The following is an 18,558-nucleotide window of genomic DNA, read 5'->3' as shown; positions in this document are numbered from 1 at the left end:
ATTTATAAAATTCTCATGCGGTGCCTGACACAGAGTGGGTGCTCTCTAAATCTTAGCTCTTATTATTTTTTTAAAGATTCGTTTATTTGAGCAAGAGATGGGGGAGGGACAGGGGGAGAGGGAGAGAGAGAATCCCAAGCAGCCTGCACACCGGGGACCCAACGTGGGGCTCGATCTCAGGACCCTGAGGTCATGACCTGAGCTGAAACCAAGAGTCGAATGCTTAACTGACTGTGCCCCCCAGGCACCCCTGAATATTAGCTATTATTATTTAGGAATGCCCTCACTGCGACCGTCAGGGTCCCAGATATAGGCGGTAAGGGAGGCAGGGGCAGAACAAGGAGACTCGGTGTGTTGTCTTCAAGGAGCCGGGCTTCTTGGATTCAAGGGCAATCACAGAACTTAGTGACTATGTCACATGAAGCAAGATATTTCACCTCCTTGGAAGAAGAAAATCTACTCACCAGGGCTCCTGGGAGGCTTGAGCGAGATGCCATGCCTGGAAGTGTGCAAACTTTCAGTGACGTATAAAGAATAAAAGCTGTGTTTATTGGACATGTACATGATACCTCTTGAATCCTCATTCAAGAGAGGTGGGTCTTGTCACTTACATTTTATAGATGAGAAAACTGAGGCCCAGAGGTGAAGCGCTTGGGCGAAAGTCAACCAGTTTTTCTTGCCGAGTGTGTTCCTGTCATTGCTGTCACTAACCCAGAACTGAAAAAGGAGTGACTTGCCCAAGATCACACACAGTGGTACCGGACTGAGAACCTGGGTGTCCCAGTGTAAACCTTGCTGATGCCACTTTCAAGGATAAACAAATGGAACTTTCCCACCATGGAAGATGATGGAACTGGGCTGCTTCCCATTTCTGCTGCCCAGGCCCACTTGGGCTGTAGTGAGCTTCGGGACCCTTAGCCCACTCCTCCTGGAGCAGCTCTGATTCTGGCTCCTGGCTGCCCCCAGATCTGCTAGAAACTTCCATCAGACCCCTTTCCTTTCTGGCAGAGGGCAGGGTTCATGGTCCCCTCCTGCAACTCCTCTCCAGGGCACAGACCCAAAGCCAGCGGGGTGGAAGTGTTTTTATTAGAGCTTTGGTCAGACGGGGTGCAGCCGGGCTGGGGCTTTAGCAGGTGCTGGGACGCAATCCAGCCCCAACCCACCCCTCTCCCAGGAGACGCCACCTTGGAGCGGGAGGGCGGCGCATCCGAGCACGGGAAGGGTCCCCGCCGAGACCTGTCCCCAGTCTGGGGCCGGCTGGCGAGCAGGGTGGGCAGTAAACAGTCCTATAGTACAAATATACAGCGCGGGCCGGGGCGGGGGCGGTCGACACCGCCTCCCGGGGGCCGGGACGGGCGCGCTGTGGACCCGGCTCTGCGGCGAGCGGGCAGGAGAGCCTAGCCTGCGGCCCGGGTGGTGGCGAGGGCGGGCCGGGGGCGTCATAGCCGGGGAGGGCCGGCAGCCGGGGCTGGGCAGCGAGGGGTTGGATAGTCCTCAGCCCGCGGGGAGGGGAGCCCCGGGGGGTGTGGGCGGGCGGATAGGGGATGGCCGGGGACGCGGGGAGCTCAATCCGAGTAGATGATGAAGCCGGAGAATGTGCTGTATTTGTTGCTGTTGCCGCCGTGCGCTTTGCCTCCGTCGAGCTTGATGAAGACCTCATCGCCCGCGTCCAGGTGCAGGATCACGCTGTTGCTGGCGTAGTCGTAGTTCTGGTCTGCGTCCTGGGCTATAGCGCTGGCCCGCACCTGCGGGGGCGGGGGGTGTGTGTGTTAGGGGGTGGTGTGTGTAGAGGGCAGGGGGGAGGAGGGAGAGAAGTAGGGTTGGGGAGGGAGGGGGACTGTCAGAGGTAAGGTAGCCTGGGGAGGATCTTCGAGGCCCTAAAAGCCCCTCCTTCATCTCTCAGCCGGCTTCTCTCCCCTCATCCCCCCATCCCTTTTGGGACTGGTTTATAGAGGAGCCCTAGATTTCTAGGGCAGGTGTAATCTGGGTCTGGATTAGGAATCAAGGTGGAGTTAGCCTCCTTACCGCCTCTAGGTCTTACCATCGGGCCTGCAGAGGACTTCACCAATGCCTCCAGGATGTCCCAGCCTGAAACGCCCTCCTTGCAAAGAGGAATGCTCTGGAATACCAGGGGATGAAGGGCCATCCCTTCTCTCCTTATCATTCCTTCCTCTCTGCTTTAATTGCAACAATAATGCCTTACAGTTCAGCCATACCCACCTGTTCCTACGTCAGTGGATGGACACAAGGACGCACAGTGGCCCCAGAGGTCAGGTGGCTAGACTCATGGCAGACTGCTACTAAGCAACCTCCCTAGTACCAGAACCCACTCTTTAAACGCCTTGTCTGTAGTTCATTCTGGAGTCTTTCACAGCGGAGCAGTGAGATGAGAGCTCTGGTGATTATTTCCCCTCCCAAGGCTCAGATTGAGCCTGCATTCCAGCCTCCAAAGAGCTGCAGCATACCTGTGACTATTACCCACCCAAAGAGGACTTCTGGCTCCCAGTACCTCACCCAGGGTGGTAGAAAGGAGGTGGGTGGGAAGAAGACAATCCAGGCTTTACACCTTTCTGTGATCCTCAGTCTGATCTGCTGTCCTTGCTGGTCCTTGTTTTGATGGGGGAGGGGAGGGACAGGCAGGACCATGAAGCAAGAGAGCACCAGCATTTGGGTGTGAAGCCTGCTGTCACTTTTGGGGGCTCTGATTATAATCATAAGGTATTGAGGGTGGGCGATGGTGGACAAATCCCCTCCAGGCATGCCTCTCCAACAACTGAGGCAACACCATGCCTGAGCCATAGGATCTGGGGCCTCTCCAGGATGGCCTGGGTGGAGAACAGGAAGCAGGAAGCGAGGGGCCATCTCCAAGGTGCAGACTTGTGTTGCAGGGGGGGGGGGGGGCTGTATTGAGTGAGGTTCTCTCAGCCGGGCTCCTCAACTGCTCCTCTCCATCCTGCCCCTTCCCCGAAGGCAGCTCTCCCAAGGGCTGACAGTCTGGGCTGGCCCAAGCCAAGTGGGGGGAAGGGCCCATTCTCCTTCCTGGGCCAGAGGCTGGCCTGCAGGTCACCTGTGCCAAAGCTGCTGACTTAGCAGCAAAGCTGCAACAGGAGGACCCGACGCATTTGCATGCTGCCTGCCATTTAGAGTCCAGATCCTTCCAGCCCCTTCTCTCCCCTCAACCTCTTTCTTCCCCAACCAGGGAAGATCCTATCTGGGGGCACTGAGCTGGGAAAACTCACAGTTCAGCTAAAGGTAGAGAAAATCAGAGGAGGGGAAGACGCTGGCTGTCAAGAAGCTCAGGTTCTGAGTTTAGAAGGTGGATCAGAAGGTCCTGCCTCACCACTGCAACCTTTATAAAAGCCTTTCTTTGGTGGAGAAAAAAAATCTTAATTCTTCTGGGGCTTGGTGCTACTAGGCAAGCGCTCAAAGCAAGCAGCCAACTTCTGTATTGTTCCCTGGGCCCTCATCCTCGTAGTATTTATTATTACGCATGCATTTCATTATCTTTGCTAATAAATTACTACTAATAACAATTATTTTTATTACCCAGATTAATTTAGCCTTAACTCATTAAAACAGTGTGCTTCTTAATAGGCAAATCCATTAGAATACAGTCATCTGTCATCAGGAATCTCCTGGTGATGTGACAGGCATCAGAACTGTTATGCTTATGTTTATTATTTATTCATCACCATGGTTGTTGCTGATTATCCTAATTATCCATGGAGGCAGGGAGAATTTATGCCCTTCCATCCTTAGACGGTGGGGGATCCAGGAACGGAACCCAGGGGTCCTGATTCTCTGCCAGAGATTGGAAACAGTTGAGGCATCCAACTCCTGGGGACCAAGGGGAAATCTGGGGAATTGAAGTTGCCATGGAAGCGGGAAAGCAAGTCTGGGACTTGTCACGAGGGGGCGCTGTAGAATCACCTCGGCGAGCACTGCCAGAAGGGAAACTGAGGCAGTGGTCTGACCAGGGCCCTGGAGGGAGGACGGGGGAGAAGCCGGAAGCATACCCCTGTCCCCCAGCTCAATGCTGTGGTGTCGGATGTGCAGGAGTGGCTCCCACAAGCAGCCAGCTGGGCCCACTGGGGACACTTGTGCTGTCACACGTTAACTGGGTCCCTACTGTGCTGGGCACTGTGTGTGAAAGATATTCAAGGCTAGAAAAGGACAGCAGGAACCCCTCTCTCACTGTCAGGCATCAGGCTGAGCTCCAGTGAGGATTTTCCATGGGAATCCTCAGTTTATACACTACCCTACCTCTCACCTCACTCAGGCTCTGTTGTCCGAGCCCTTCCCCATTTGTAATATTCACCTTCCCAAAGCTCCTGCCCTGGACAGTTGGCTCCCCAGCCATGGGCCCTGGCCCATTCCCACACCGTCCCCTCTCTCCTGGCCCAGTTTCTTAATTTCATGTCTTCCCTGACCCATCTGAACTGGGGAACTTCGAGGCAGCGGCAGGGGGCTTCCCTCACTCAGGGTACCACCCCCAACCTATCGCCCCTTCCTCGGGCTCCTCAGATGCCCATGTCCTAATGACCAGGGCTTGGTGCCATCAGGCTGGGCAGTGGTGACTCAAGGCTCCCCTTAGGAGAGGGACTGGTGGTGGGCCTCAGGCAAGGACAGAGAGGGGGGAAGGTAGTGCCCCCTTCCCACTGTCTTGCCCAGGGAAAGGCCAGTGGACAATATCAGCTCGGCCTTCCTAAGGAAATTCTGGAAGCCCTTCTGCAGGCAGGAAGCCAGAAAGGAAAAGCAGAGAGCCCAGCATTGCCCCTGGTCTTGAAGTCAGGGGAGGAAGAATCCCCTCTGTTCTGTTCCCGTCCATTGCCCAGGGCCGTCATTCTTTCTCTGCTCGCTTGAAAGTCCTTTTCTACCTCTAAGGCAGCCTTTTCCTGATCTTTTTTTTTTTCTCCCTAGCCATGTGCCCTCACCTTGGGGACGGACCCGGGTTCGCCATCCTTTCCCCTGACCAGGGTGGTCTGAGTTGGGGCAGGCCCCACTGAATCATTGCTTCCAGCTAACACATTTGGGGACAGGAGTTGCCAGCTGGGGTCCTGGTCCTCCTCTAACACGCTCATGGCTGGGGTGTCTTGTCATGTGGTTACTACTGTGTCCCCTGCACAGATCGTGAGGTCCTAGAGGGCAGGGGGTCAAACCCCTGCTACCTAGCTCCAAACCTGGCTCCTAGTAGGGGTTCAAAATGAATACGTGGGATGACTCGTGAGATTTAATGAGTCTCTTGAGCAATCTGGAAGGACAAGTCACAAAGGATGTAGGGGAGAGGGGTATAGGGCCCCCTTAAGGTTTTGTGGGGGGAATGGTCTGAGTAACTGTTAAAATGCTGGGTCTGGGAAACCCTTAGTTAAAACCACCTCCTTTTTTTCTACTAGCCTGTGGTCCTACCTCCAGCGAGTACCTCCTTGTCAGGCTATGCCAATGCCCTGCCCCTGCTGAAGCGGGAAGGAGAGGCCCTGAGATGGTTTCACCTCCCCGTGGCGGAAGCAAGTGCCCTGCCCAAGCACACATCACCTTCGGGGCCTCCTCGGGCCTCATCGCTGGGGCCCTACTGCAACCTCTTTGGGCGGTATAAGGACTAGGGCCCACTGGGGGTCTGGTGACCAGCTCCCTATCCAGGCAAAATGGGCCCCCAGGCCCCCTGAAGCCTCAGCTCGGGGCCAGCCCAAACTTTCTTTGGGCAAGGAAGACATTCCATTGATGAAGGTGACATTGCTGCATCCCTTATTGGTGATTAATAAGGGGAATCGTGGGGCTGTCTGCCGAAGGAGCCCTCACTGGATACTGAGGCCTCCTATTTGGTCAGGAACCAAGGACAAAGAGGAGAGATGCGGGAAGCCTGACAGACACAAGTGGGAGAGACACACTCAAGGAATAAAGAGGGGTGTGAAGCCCAGGGGAGAGAGGACAGAAACCCTGGAGAGGTGGATAGGACTGGTGGACACAGGAGAGAGATAGGGACAAGAGACAGAGTAGGAAAAAGAGGCAGGCAGGAGAGAAAGAAAAGGGGGTAGACTTACAAGTGCCTGGTAGTCTTTGTGCTGATTCTCGGGCCTGTCCTTTCCCCCACCCCCAAGCCAGGTTCTACTTCAGGGTAATACTGCAGTGGGCAGGGTTCCAGCAGGGTCTTGGGTCCCAGGCGTAAGAGATTCCTTCCCAACTCCCACCATCCTAGCTTTAGTTGGGACCCCTGCTGGTCTCCTTCTTCCATAGGAATGCTCTGCCTCACCAACCCTCCCCCACTGGGGGCGGGGGTGCCCTAGGCCATGGTGATCTGGGAGCACCGGAAAGAGAGGGAGTATTAAAGGGAAGGGAGCTGGGCAAAATTGTCACCCTGGGGCAGAGTTAGGTCGAGGTTGGTCTGGGGGCAGCAGTCCCAGAGAGAGCACAGAGCACTACTCTCCCGGTATCACCGGCTCAGCGCCAGCTGGGGTCTCTGAGATGGGGATAGGGAACGAAGAGGATCCCCTGACACCCCAGGAGTCGGGCAGGAGCTGCAGCTGCAAGATCCAGGGAGGGGGAGTTTCCACCTCTTTGCCCCGCCTCAGGAGGAAAAACTTTTCCCCCTGGAGGCCGCTTTCTAGCCTTGTAGCTCTGACACAGTGGGAAGCAACTGGGATGTCCCAGGTTTTGCAAGGGTGTCAGATCAGCCCGGTGGTCCCTTCTCAGGGACAGAGGATGTACTGCAGCTAAGGCTCTGCGCCCCTGGCTCCCTTTGCCTCTGTGCCCAAAACATCTCCTACAGCTTGCCTTCTCCGCTTGCGCGCGTAGCGCTGCGCCTGGACGCCCGCGGGCGCCAGAGGCTGCCTTTCCCTAGAGCCCATCTTTGCCCTCCCCCTAATCGCCCGCTGGTATCAACCACAATCCCAGCTCTCAGATATCGCTTCCCAAGGGCCAAGCCGCTAAGGACCAGTCCGGGCGCCTGGGAGCCCTGCGCTCTGGTTATTTGGTTTTATCTCCCGCATTTCCATGCCGCGCGCGGGTACCCAGCAGCGTCTGCCTTGCAGCCAGTGCCCAGAAACCAGGGAGTTAGTGCCAACCGGTCCACCATCCCCGCATGGGATGCCTAAGCGGGGCGGCTCTAGGGTCTCCACCTGTGCCCGCCGGTCCCCATACGTCCCGGGCTCCCTGGGTGCCCTGCCCCCAGGCCAGCCCCATGCCCCCGCCGGGCCCACCTGGCCGTTCTTGCAGAGATCCGCCCACATACTGGTGCCGTCGCCGCCGCGCATGAGGACGTGGTAGGTGAAAAAGTAGGTGCCGGGAATGTTGCATGTAAACTTGCCGCTGGTCGCGTCGTAGTTGTTGCCTAGGTTGGTGACCACGTCGTCGAACTTGAGCACCTCGTAACCCTCGTGAGGGTTCTTGAGGCCGGCGTAGAAGGCCACGCGTGGCACCGTGGTGTAGGTGGCCGTGCTGATGGCGCCACTGCCCCCCGCACCCGGCAGCCCTGGAGGGCCGGTCTTGCCCGGCTCACCCTTCTCCCCGGGTGGCCCCACAGGACCCGGAGGACCTGGGTCCCCGGGGGGCCCGGGGGGGCCCGGCTTGCCTGTGCGGCCCGGCTTCCCCTGGGGGCCCTGCACCAGCGTGGAAGGCGGGGGCGCGCCGCTCTGCTCGGTCAGGGCGTCGCCGCCGTCGGGCCGCGCGCCGGCGCCGGGGCCCCGCGCGGGGTAGGGGTCGCATACCATGCGGCAGGTGCCCAGCATCTCATAGTGGCCGTCCGGGCCGCCCGAGCTCACCAGCACGGGGATCAGCACCACCAGCACCAGCAGCATCACCACGCCCGCAGCGGCCGCCAACAGCGTTTTCCGGCCGGCGCGGAGCCTGGGGAGTGCCGGGCCGCCCGGCCGCGCCGTCGGGGCAATGGTGCCGGCGGGCGGGGGGCGCGGGCAGGGCGCCCGCGCTCAAGGGCGGTCCGGCGGGGCTGCGGGCATGGGGCCGGGCCCGGAGCGCCGCGCTGCGCTAGATGCGCTGCCGAGCCCAGCCGCCGGCTCCTGCCTCGCGCCTCCCTCCCGCTGCGCGGCCGGAGTGAGAGCAGCGGCAGCCGCGTCCTGCCGCGCTCCTCCCGCCTCCTAGAGCTCGGGCCACCGCCCCCTCCGCCCCGCCCCGCCCCACCAGCTCCGCGCCGCTCAGCGCCCGCGAGGGGTGGGGCTGCGGGCGGGGCCTACACCTAATTGGGCCGGTGGCTGTAGGGCTCCGCCCACCGAGGGGGCGGGGCCGCAGAGATGAAGGCCAGAGCCGGGAGAGGAACCGGGAGACTCCGGGAGCTAGACACTGAGATTCGGAAATGGAGAGGACGCTAGAGTCTGAGAAAGAGTCAGTCTCCTGTAGGGAAGGGGAGAGTAGGGAGCAAAGACCGAATGGAAGAGAGGGCCACGGGGAGAGCTAGAGAGCGCCGAGGGAGACTGAGAGAGGAGAGGCCTCGAGGGTCAGTTGCAAAGAAAACCGAGAGGGAGGCTCTAGGGGTCACCGCACGCAGGGGGCGGAGGCCGGGGTGGACGGTTCCCCAGTTGGCTGGGGACAAAGAGCAATTGAGGGGAGTACGGAGTGGGGAGCAAAAAGGGACAAGGAAGACGGTGACAGGGAAGAAGAGAGGAAGGCAAAGGAAGATGGGGAGGGGGGCCATTCTGCACTCAGTCCTCGCAGACCACCCGTCCAGGAGATCTGGGGATCGTGTGCCTTTCGGGGTGCCGGGCGAGATCCCGAGTAACTGACAGCAGCTGCTCCTCCTCTTTTCTGGGTCCTGGCTGTTCCCTGGCTCCGTCTTCCTCTGGGACGGGCAGGATCTTCTACCCATACCTTCTTCCCTCTGCCCCTTCCTTACCGAGCTCCAGGCCAGACAAGACTGCTTTTTCCTGGGGGTGGGGTGGTCCTCCATTTTCCTCTGATCACTCCCCTTATCCCTGCTTTTAGACAAGGAAGAAAAGAGGGCCCAAAGAAAGTTGGCATCCCACCTCATTTCTTCATTTCGATCAAAACAAACGGTCCCTGGGCGGTAGCTCCCTTTTCCAGCCTCCAAAAGGGGAGATTGGTCTCACCCAGCCCCTCAGCTCCTCCTCCACCCTAGCCTCCTTAGTAGCCCCCGAACTCTTCTCCCCATCAGGTTGCATGAGGCAATCCTCTTCCTCAAGTGCAGTAAAGTGTTTAGGTTGCATAAACGGAAATGTGTCTGCTTCCATCAAAATATTTGTCACATTATTTGAGGCCCTGCTGGAGCTGCTCCACTGCTCCTCCTTCACCCTCCTTTACCCAGCCCACCGGGGAGGGCTCTGCCTCTGGCCGCTGCTAAAGGATGACCCTTCAGCCTCTTTTTTTTCTCCTGAGAGGCCCCCTCCCGCCTCCCACTCTCCCCCTGCTGACTGGTCACACCGGTCCTTATGATTCTCTGGCTTCCTCTACCCTAGGATGAGACTGCTTACTCCGACCTAGAGCTGGGAGGAGGAAAGGGACATGAGAATATCAAATGAGGGACTGTGAGAGAGGACCTTCCAAGCACTGGTGACAGAGCCCAGTTGGAGGGACCCCCAACCACCAAGGAGAAAGCTAAACCAATTCAACAAATAGCATTTATTCCGGGCTTACTGTGTGCCGGGCCCTGTATTGAATGCTTTACATACATGATCACCCTGGATCTTCCCACCAAGCCCTAGAGGTAAAGCCCATCATTTTTCTCATTTTACAGATGGAAAACCGAGGCTCTGGCAAAGTTAAGAGATTTGCCCAAAGTCACACAACTAATAAGTGGTGGAGTGGGGATTCAAACCCGCAGCCCGACTCCGGCTCTTCCCACCCGGCGCGATTGGGTCTCTAGGGTTCAACCTCCAAAGGGAGGAAAATGTTAAGTCCGGGAGGAGGGGGCGCTAGGCTGAACAGCCAGACCTCCCAGGCTCAGAAAGAGTCGTCCTCAGCTGTCAGTCGGCCTCCTGTCCCCCACCTAGGTCTCCCCCAATGTGTCTCTTCGAAGAGCGACGGGGCTGGTGACCCGAGGGACAAGCGTGCGGTCTTTAGCATGTGATTTGCACAGACCCCCTCCCCCAGGTTCTCACGCACATGGGTCTCTCCCCTGCGGCGCAGCTGGGGCTCGGCTGTCACCCGCAGTCCTCCCAGGCCCTGCCGGGCAAGTGCGGCGGACGCCCCAAGCTGAGGACGAGGCGGGAGCGCCCGCCCCCCGCGCTCTCGCCGCGTCCGTAGGGCGCGCTAGGCGCTGCAAGGCGGCCTGCCCCCCGCCCCCCGAAAGAGCGCCCGCTCCCTGGCGCGGTGTGGCGTCTCTGTCAGCCCAGCCGGATTCTCCCCGCTTCGCTGGAGTGGAAAATAACGGCTTCAAACTTTGCAGAGAGGAGCTGGTGCCAGCACTTTAATTAACAACCATCTTGGCCTGTGAGCCTGGGCCACCGGCTCCCGCCTCCCCCCAGCCCCCCCACCCCCCGGGCCCCGCCTCGGCCCCGCCCAGGTCCCCGAGGGAGACGGAGCCCCACCGCGGCGTCGGGCGCCCCTTTTCCGTGGGGAAGTGAGGACCTAGCCGCTTGGGGGGCGGGCGCTGCCTTGGGGGAAGTCCCCCAGTTTACTGACCGAGGAACCCCCCCCCCCAGTCTGCCCACTCCACCCACCCCAAATTCTCTAGAGCTTGGTGGTGGAGGATTCTGGAATTAGATACCTGCGCCCCAGTCCCAGCTGGTGATTTTAGGAGAGTCTAACCTGCAGAGCCTCAAGTGTCCTCCTCTGGAAATAGGGTTGTGCAAATTCAATGAGGTTCAATGTATGTAAAGCACGGGGCTCAGTATCTGACCCTGGTTATGCACCCAGTAAATGGTGGCTAATATAATTATTTCACCCCAGGCTCAGAAGTCCCTTCCACCAACCTAGGCCTTGAGTCTCCTTCTCCTGACTTCTTCCTACAGGTGGCTGTGCTTGGCACTAGGATGGGAGGACAATGGCCTATGCTTCTAGGTTCAGAGACTAGGTAAGTGGAGAAGGACCCCTGGTGTTCTGGCTTTCTGGCCTCTTCCTCAACCACCTGCCAAGACCAGGGACCCGGTTTACAGAAGGGGTAAGAGGTAACCCTGATGGAAGAGAGGGAGAGCAGCATTCTCCCCGGCTGGGATGTTGCCACGCTGGGGGCTGAAGACCCAGCTTTGCTTTGCCTCCTGTGAGGGGGAGCCCCCTCACTCCAACAGTCCCTCTCATTGCGTGGGGGGGGGGGGCTGCTGGGCATTGCGGCGGCTTGTGGAGGGTGCGGTAAAGTGAGTAAGGCTCCTCATTTACACATGGCTGACTTTAGGAAACCAGGTGGCTGCTCTGTCGTATTTTGGGGTTCTTTGAATGAATGTGAGTGGGTGTGAATGTGTAAGAGACGGTTTGTGTTAGCGTGTGTCTGGGTTTCTGAGTGATGACGGGGGTGCTGTGCCCTGAATCATCGCCTGGCAAATTTGCACTCATTTGTTCCTTTATGGTAAACATTGAGCTAAGCGCTGTGAGGTGGTCGTGCTGGTGTGCCCCCAGATGGGAAGACCTAAGCCATACCCCTGAGGAGCTCACTGTCTGACAGGTGACTCAGGCAGCAAGCAACGGTAAATGTTATGATAGTTATTAATGTTCTTTGAGCACTTACTAAGGGCAAGATCTTATTCTAAGCACTTTAAGTGGATTATCTTATTTAAATTTAACAACCTATTATCCTGGACTTTAAACTATTTATATGGCTTATATCATTTAATATCAATAACCCCATGAGGTAGGCAGCGTTATTTTCCTCATTTTATAGATGAGGAAAGACTAAGTCTTGGGAGGAGGCTTGCACTAGACGTTATGAAGCACAGATGAAAAACTCTGCCCAGAGGACTCCAGGAAGACTTCACAGGGGAGGTGTCACTTTTTTCCATCTGTCTGTCCACCCATGCATCCATCTTCCATCCATTCTATAAGCTCATATTAACTGACTGTCCACTCCATCCCTTGTTATCACAGGACACAGTGATGAGCCTGCAAAGGCTTCTGACCCTTTGTAGTTTACACCGTATGGCAGGAACCTGGACAATCACACAAGCAGCCGCTCTGTAGCTTGACAAGCTGCCTGGGAACATGCGGGGTGCTGGAGGAGCACGCAGCAGTGTCGGCTAAATTCATCTGGAGGGAGGGAATCATGGGAAGCTTTCTGGAGGAGGTGATGTGTAAGCTAAGCCCTGATGAAAGGATGGCAAGGTGACGAGGAAGGCCACCAGAGGTGGAGCTAAGAGGGAGGGCACGGGGAACATTCCGGGCGTAGGGAACAGCATGTACTAAGGACAAGTTTGCAGGACGTTGTGGGCTGTGACAAGGAGTGTATCATTCATCCTAAGGGCCATTAGAAACTACGGAAAGGTGTTGAATGAAGGATAAAATCAGATTCTTCGGACTAGAAGGATCACTCTGGCTACTGTGAGGTAGAGGGGTTAAAACTGAGTAAGAGTATCACAGGCAGATTAGGGAGGAGGCAGGTGCAGTGATCCAGGTGAGAGAAGCCGGTGGCCTGATCTGGATGGGAGGGGAGTGGGGTGGGGAGCAGGAGATTTCCAGGTTTCTAGGCGGATCTTGAAATTGTATGAAATGAGTGAAGATGGATGAATGTCTTTGTCATTCCCTGGGTACCGATGTACATACTCTCTTTCATCTCATCCTCACTGGAAGGCTAGGGAATAAGCATCATTATCTTCACATCAGACATGAGGATGTGGAGGCTCAGAGAGGTTAAGTGAACTTGCTTAGGAAGTTAAGTTAACTTGCTTGGGATCACACAACTGGTAAGAGAGAGTCAGGATTAGAACTCAAGTCTCTTTGACCCCAGGGAGGGGCTCTTTATCACCAGCCCAACAGGTGTCTACCTGGCAGGAAAATAAAGGAAAGGCATTTGAGTGAGAAAGAACAGCATGGATCAAGACCCAGTTGTATAAAAGGCCTATTTTTGGTTTTGGGTTGAAGCCACTGGCCTACGGTCCCGGCTTGGGCAGGATGGAGAGCTGGACAGCAAGAGGCAGAGGCTGGCTCTCCAGGCTGTTAGGCCATCAACTTCCATGTGTGTTTGGGGAAATCTCATCACATTTTAGGGCTTTCATTTCTTTCTCTGGGCTGGAGAATTGTCGAGGGCAGCTCTGAGAGGCTGCGATTCTCATATTAAAGAAAACTCCCTGTTGTCATCCATTCAAATATTTAAAATCCCTTTATGACATTTTAACTCAGACACTTTTCCAGATCTCCATGGGAAAAGCCTCCATAATTCCAGCCTCCTTTGGAGAGGGAGCGTTTGGTCAGAAAGTGCTGGAGAATGCAAGTTGTGCTGTGATTTGGGGTGAAGGGCCAGGACACACCTCAGTGGGTTGAATCCGGCTGGGACTCAGAATCCCTCAGTCGGCCTGGATCTCAGAGGCTGGTGAGGAACCTTCTTCAGGAGCCCCTCCCCCAGGCCCATATCCAGAGGATATGGCGGGGCAGAGCCCAAGTACCGAAGTCATAGTCAGGTTTTCTTTTTTTTTTTTTTTTAAGATTTTATTTATTTATTCGACAGAGATAGAGACAGCCAGCGAGAGAGGGAACACAAGCAGGGGGAGTGGGAGAGGAAGAAGCAGGCTCATAGCGGAAGAGCCTGATGTGGGGCTCGATCCCAGAATGCCGGGATCACACCCTGAGCCGAAGGCAGACGCTTAACCGCTGTGCCACCCAGGCGCCCCATAGTCAGGTTTTCACATGTTCCCTCTCCAGAGAAGTCTGGGCTTTGTGCCTGGGGGCTCCAGAGACCTGCTCAGCCCCGGACCTCCTTCCCCTCCCACCTCAGACCAGCAGCGGCCTGCTGCCCATCCCAACGCAACACCAGGGAGGCAGCTCCAAAAAGGTCCCGGCTGTGGGACAGGAGACCTAATCGGAGGTGCCTCTCCCCTGAGCCCAGCCTGCATCTCCCAGCTGCATGTATAAATAATGAGACTCTGCAGCCCCAACAGGAACCAATATAATGGCGGGTGCACAGGGTCAGCCTGAGAGACAGAAAGCAGGACGCGGGAGTGACAGGCAGTGCAATTATGCTGAGCCTCTTGCAAAGGCAGCAGGGAGAAGGCCCCTGCCTGGCCAGCAGGGTCCACATGCTTCTTGCCTCCTCCTGCAGGCATTGACTATTCCAGAACCCCCGGCTCCCAGGCCAGGTGGTGGAAGGCAGGGAGGAAGAGAAGGATTGGGGAGAGGGCAGTGGAGGAGGAACTGGGCTCATGGGGAGCAGCTGGTTTTCCTGGGTTCCGGGGAGAAAGCCTCCTACTCCCCAGACTGACTGGGGAAGGCGTTTTCTTTGGAAGTCCTGTCTCTTCTAAGAAAGCCTTGCCCGCATTCTTACCCCAGGAGACTTAGAACTGAAGGTCTAGAAAGGTCTTAGAAACCTCTCCTTTGACAGACAGGGACACTGAGGCCAGGAGAGGAGAAGTGGCTTGCCCAAGGTCATGCCTATCTGACGCAGAGCCAGATGGGAGCCCCTTGAGCTCTTTTCAGGACCCCACTGGTGGGGCTCAGCAGGCAAGGGGAGGAGGGGCTGATTGTGGTCCCCACAGACCCTCTGAGGGAGGGTAGTCGTGGAAGTAGCATCTCAGAGAGGTCTGACAGCTGGGTGTGGGGGTTGGAACTCTGTCTGCAGCACTATCCTCGGAGGGCCCAAATCAACCAGGGTTTGGGGGGGCCCGGTCCCTCTTCCGTATTCAGGTGCTTATGTTGGAGTGACTCAGACAGGATCTCTGAGGTGGCAGAGCTGGTAGAACAGCGGAGCCGAGCAGCGGGTGCTTAGTAAATGTTCATTAAACCAACCCCCACCCCCCGCCCCAAACAGGGCCAGCTTCAGGGACAGTGTGACCTGTGCGCTCAGAAGGGACCCGCGCTTGCTTTTATGCTTTGCTGTCACTGTCTTGAAGTTCTTAACCATTTTTGAACAGGGGCTCCACATTTTCCTCTCAGCCTGGGTCCTGTAAATTACATAGCTGGTCCTGTCCCTGAAACAAAGGTGTGGTTTATTCTCAGAGGGGCTCCCCTGGCTTTTCCCGCCCCAACCTCACCCCAGGATGTCCCAAGCAGAGGAGAGCCCAGAGCCAGGAGAAGCTGGCATTTGAGGGCTTGCTGAGGGCCCCCACCCTACTGTGCATGGGTGGGCTTGGAAGAACCTGGCTGCTCTGACCTGTCAGTCTCCCTCTCATCCATAGGCCTGCACTTCGCCCGTCTGTCCATCTGTGTGCCCATCACTGCCCCAGGCAGAGGGGCGGGATGTATGGAGGTGGGTGCCAGGACACAGAGCTCCTGGTCCCAGCTGGAATTCCCTATCCCTTGGGGAGACATGGGCCCCCGCTAGGGCAGAAGGGGCTGGCGAGGGGTGGGTGGGATGGGAGGCTTAATTAGCAGCTTGAGCCAGGCAGCAGGCAGTGGGCGCAGAGCGGGCTGACTTTTCCCGCTATAGATCTGCTCTCCAGGAGAGGCACTAGCCCGCTGGTTTAGGCTCTGGCTGGGCTATTTTAGGAATATTCTTAACTCTTCCCATGCCACTGCCATCACCGGACCTCTCTGCCAGCTCCAGACTGTCCTCCTCCTGATCCCTCCTCCCCCGTCCTTGCTTTTCCTCTCTGGCAGCTGAGAAGGTCACAGTTTTCTCCGAGGTGAGGCCAGATGCCTTTCGCCAAGAAAAGTTCCCGTCTCTGGCCCCCTGAGCTCCCCTTTTTGCCCTGCCCTGTGTCTTCTCCCTCTCTGCTTCATTGTGGCTCTGGCCTAAGGAGACTGGCAGATTTCAGCATTTCCCTAGCTCCTTCTTCTCACCGTATGAAATTGGGATGGTTAGGCTCCCTGGCCATAGTGAAAGCAGCTGGCCTGGGCCCCAGGGAGAAGACGGGAAACCACAGTCATGGCCTCTATCCCCTGGTAGGCCCCTGCCTGCTTGCCTTTAATGCCCCATTAGGGCCAAGTTTCCACTTGGATGTCCCACACAAGCAGCCAGAACCCCACAATGTCATGGGGTTCCCACTCCCTACTTTTTTCTCCCACTCAAGAAGCCTGGCTTCTTGGACAAATCTAGGCCAGGATACAGGGCATTACCTGGGCAAGGCCAAGAGGAGTCCCACTGGGGCCCAGGAGGGTCCACCATTAATAAATCTGAAATTCTAAAAAATCAATCAATCAATCAATCAATCAGCCAGTCAATCTGAAATTCTAGTTAAGACAGGGGAAGAGATCTCAGCTCACTTGGTGCTGGGGATTCCTTTGTCTGTGCTGGGCCTGTCTGAGCTAGGAGACCCTGGTCTCCTTCGACTTTGGTGCCATCCCCCAGGCACAATGCCTTCTGGGTCTAGGAGTTGGAAGTTGCTGCCAAGTGCCATTGGGAAAGCTCGCCTTGGAGATCCTGGCATATGGCTGATAATTCCACACAAATGCTTAAGGACCTATGTTAAGCCTGATACTGCCCTGGACACCGGGCATAGAGGATCGATGATTGATAATCGATCTCTGCTTGAGAAGGAAGACTCTCTTGGGCTGGTTCTTCAGGGTGTCTGACCATCAACCTGGGCCATGGTGTTGACAGACTGGACAAATGAGGCCTCCCTCGGGGTCTCAGCACACCTAACCTCCTCCAGGTCCCACAACCAGCCCAGCTCCAGAAGCCACAGGACAGGGGGCGGAGAGTGAGGTCAGATGGAAATGCTTTAGCTCCTGCCAGGGGGCTACAGAAGGGACCTTTTGATTGGAATCCCCGAGCTGCAAGTCCTCAGCCTCCAGTTCAGAAAGATCCAGATAGATTTATCAAAGTGTCCTGGGGCGGATTTTGAGTTCAAAGAGACTACCCGCTCTAGGGACTCAGGGAGAATTCTGTATCTTTTAACAAGGAAAACCCCCTCCCTTTACCCCTAATGGAGAGACATTAATAGGAGGCAAGAGGTTGGCTATAAAGGAGGCCCTCCTCCCTGCCCCGCCATTCCCTCCCCCTCCCTCCCCACCTCTCAGGTAGGGGTGGTGCCAGCTTCCTGAAGCAGAGGTGCTGAGATTTCTGGCTCCTCGGTCCTTGCTGAGGACACACTGGGGCACACAGGATAATCTTTGTCAAAACAAGAGCTGAACCCAGGAGTCCTGGCTGCTGGCCCCTCCAGGGCAGCCCCGCCTTTCCGCCCCCCACGTTCCCTCCCTCTCAGCTTCCAGGCTGGGAGCCCCAGCTGGTGGAGGATGTCTTGCTCCTCAGCAGCTGGGATTTGTAAATATTTATAGGAACATGAACAGATCAGTGGCTGACAGGCCCAAGGAGCGGGCAGGGGCCCTGCCTGGAGCTCAGTAGCTTCCTTCCCCCTTCCCCACACCCTGACCTGATTTGAGGGAGCCCGGGATGACAGAGATGGGGTGATCAAGCAGGGCACGGGGGGCCAGCGGCCGAAACACGAGCTCAAAGGATGCATTTGTCTCTCTGCCACTGGGCTCCGCTTCCACACGGAGAGTCCCTCTCCTCTTTCCAGCCCCAGCCCGGCTCCCGCGTGCTCGCGTGCTCGCACACCGAGGGCCGCCCTGACTCACCCTCACGCACACTCTTTCAGCACTCCCGTGAGCCGTCATGCTCACACGTGCACACACTTCCTAACATCCACACTGATCTCACTCTCACACACACATACTCACACCTTTGCACACACACCATTTCACGCTCATGATCCCATTGGATTCCCAGGTCCCCGCCACTCCCCACAGGTCCTAATCACAGGTCCTGGGAGGGAACCTCCTGCTTCCTGTGTGAGGTGGGCTCTGTGTGTGTGTGTGTGTGTGTGTGTGTGTGTGTGTGTGTGTGTGTGTGTATGTAGGGAGCAGGGGGGCATCGGCCCTGAGGTAGGGGGTGAGGAAGAGGGAGGAGGAGTGGATGGAGGTGTGGACCGAGAGCCATTCACAGCTGATATCAGCCTGGAACAGAAGCAAGACAAAGACAAAGGCAAGACAAGGAAATGGAGGCTGAGCGGGGTCAGGGCAGATGGGGCAGGAACTGGGGACAGAGGGCCCCCCTGGATGAGAAGCTGTCACATTCTTGCTCCAGTGGCCTGTGAGACCAGCACCACCCCCAGCTGGAGCCTCTCCCCTCTGGATCTTGTCACTGTGGCTTTGCTTTGCTGCTTGGGCAGCCGGGAGTGGTGACAAGCAGAGAAGACAGTGCCCAGGGCGGCTGGCTGTGCCACTCTGGCCCGCTTGCCAACTCACCCATCAGCGCCCATCTCATCACCCACAGGGGCCCAGATGAGACCAGTGACCGGCCCAGCTGTCCTTACCTCACAGAACCACAGCAGGGGGAGGGAGGCAACTGGACTGTCCTCTCCGAAAGACCTTGCCCGGGCCCCCGGGCCACTGTATCCGAGCTTGGGAACCATGGGCTCTCTGCTGCTGGGCACCCAGGACCCACCAGACATGGACAGAAACCTGTGTGTCAGGCAGGGGGCTTGAGGAAGGGGGTTGGGGAAGAAAGCCACTATGAGAAACCAAACATGTTTTTGGCATAAACTTTTTATTTCATCTGCTTTGCCATGCACAAGAATG

General features: G+C 56.9%; 1 protein-coding gene across 1 annotated transcript; it reads right to left on the bottom strand.

The window, feature by feature from the left end:
- Nucleotides 1–528: 528 nt before the first annotated feature.
- C1QL1 (complement C1q like 1) lies at nt 529–8,062 on the bottom strand. The gene is made up of 2 exons (XM_045814409.2): nt 7,194–8,062; nt 529–1,745 (listed from the first exon to the last, which is right to left on the bottom strand). Exons 1-2 carry the CDS (start codon nt 7,788–7,790, stop codon nt 1,566–1,568), a joined length of 777 nt encoding a protein of 258 aa, XP_045670365.1. The 5' UTR covers nt 7,791–8,062; the 3' UTR covers nt 529–1,565.
- Nucleotides 8,063–18,558: the final 10,496 nt, after the last annotated feature.

Source organism: Ursus americanus, chromosome 23 (genome assembly GCF_024610735.1).
Source record: "Ursus americanus isolate L20-20 chromosome 23, mUrsAme1.1.p, whole genome shotgun sequence".
Classification (NCBI taxonomy): Eukaryota; Metazoa; Chordata; class Mammalia; order Carnivora; family Ursidae; genus Ursus; species Ursus americanus.
This window is presented reverse-complemented; position numbering and strand designations above follow the sequence as displayed.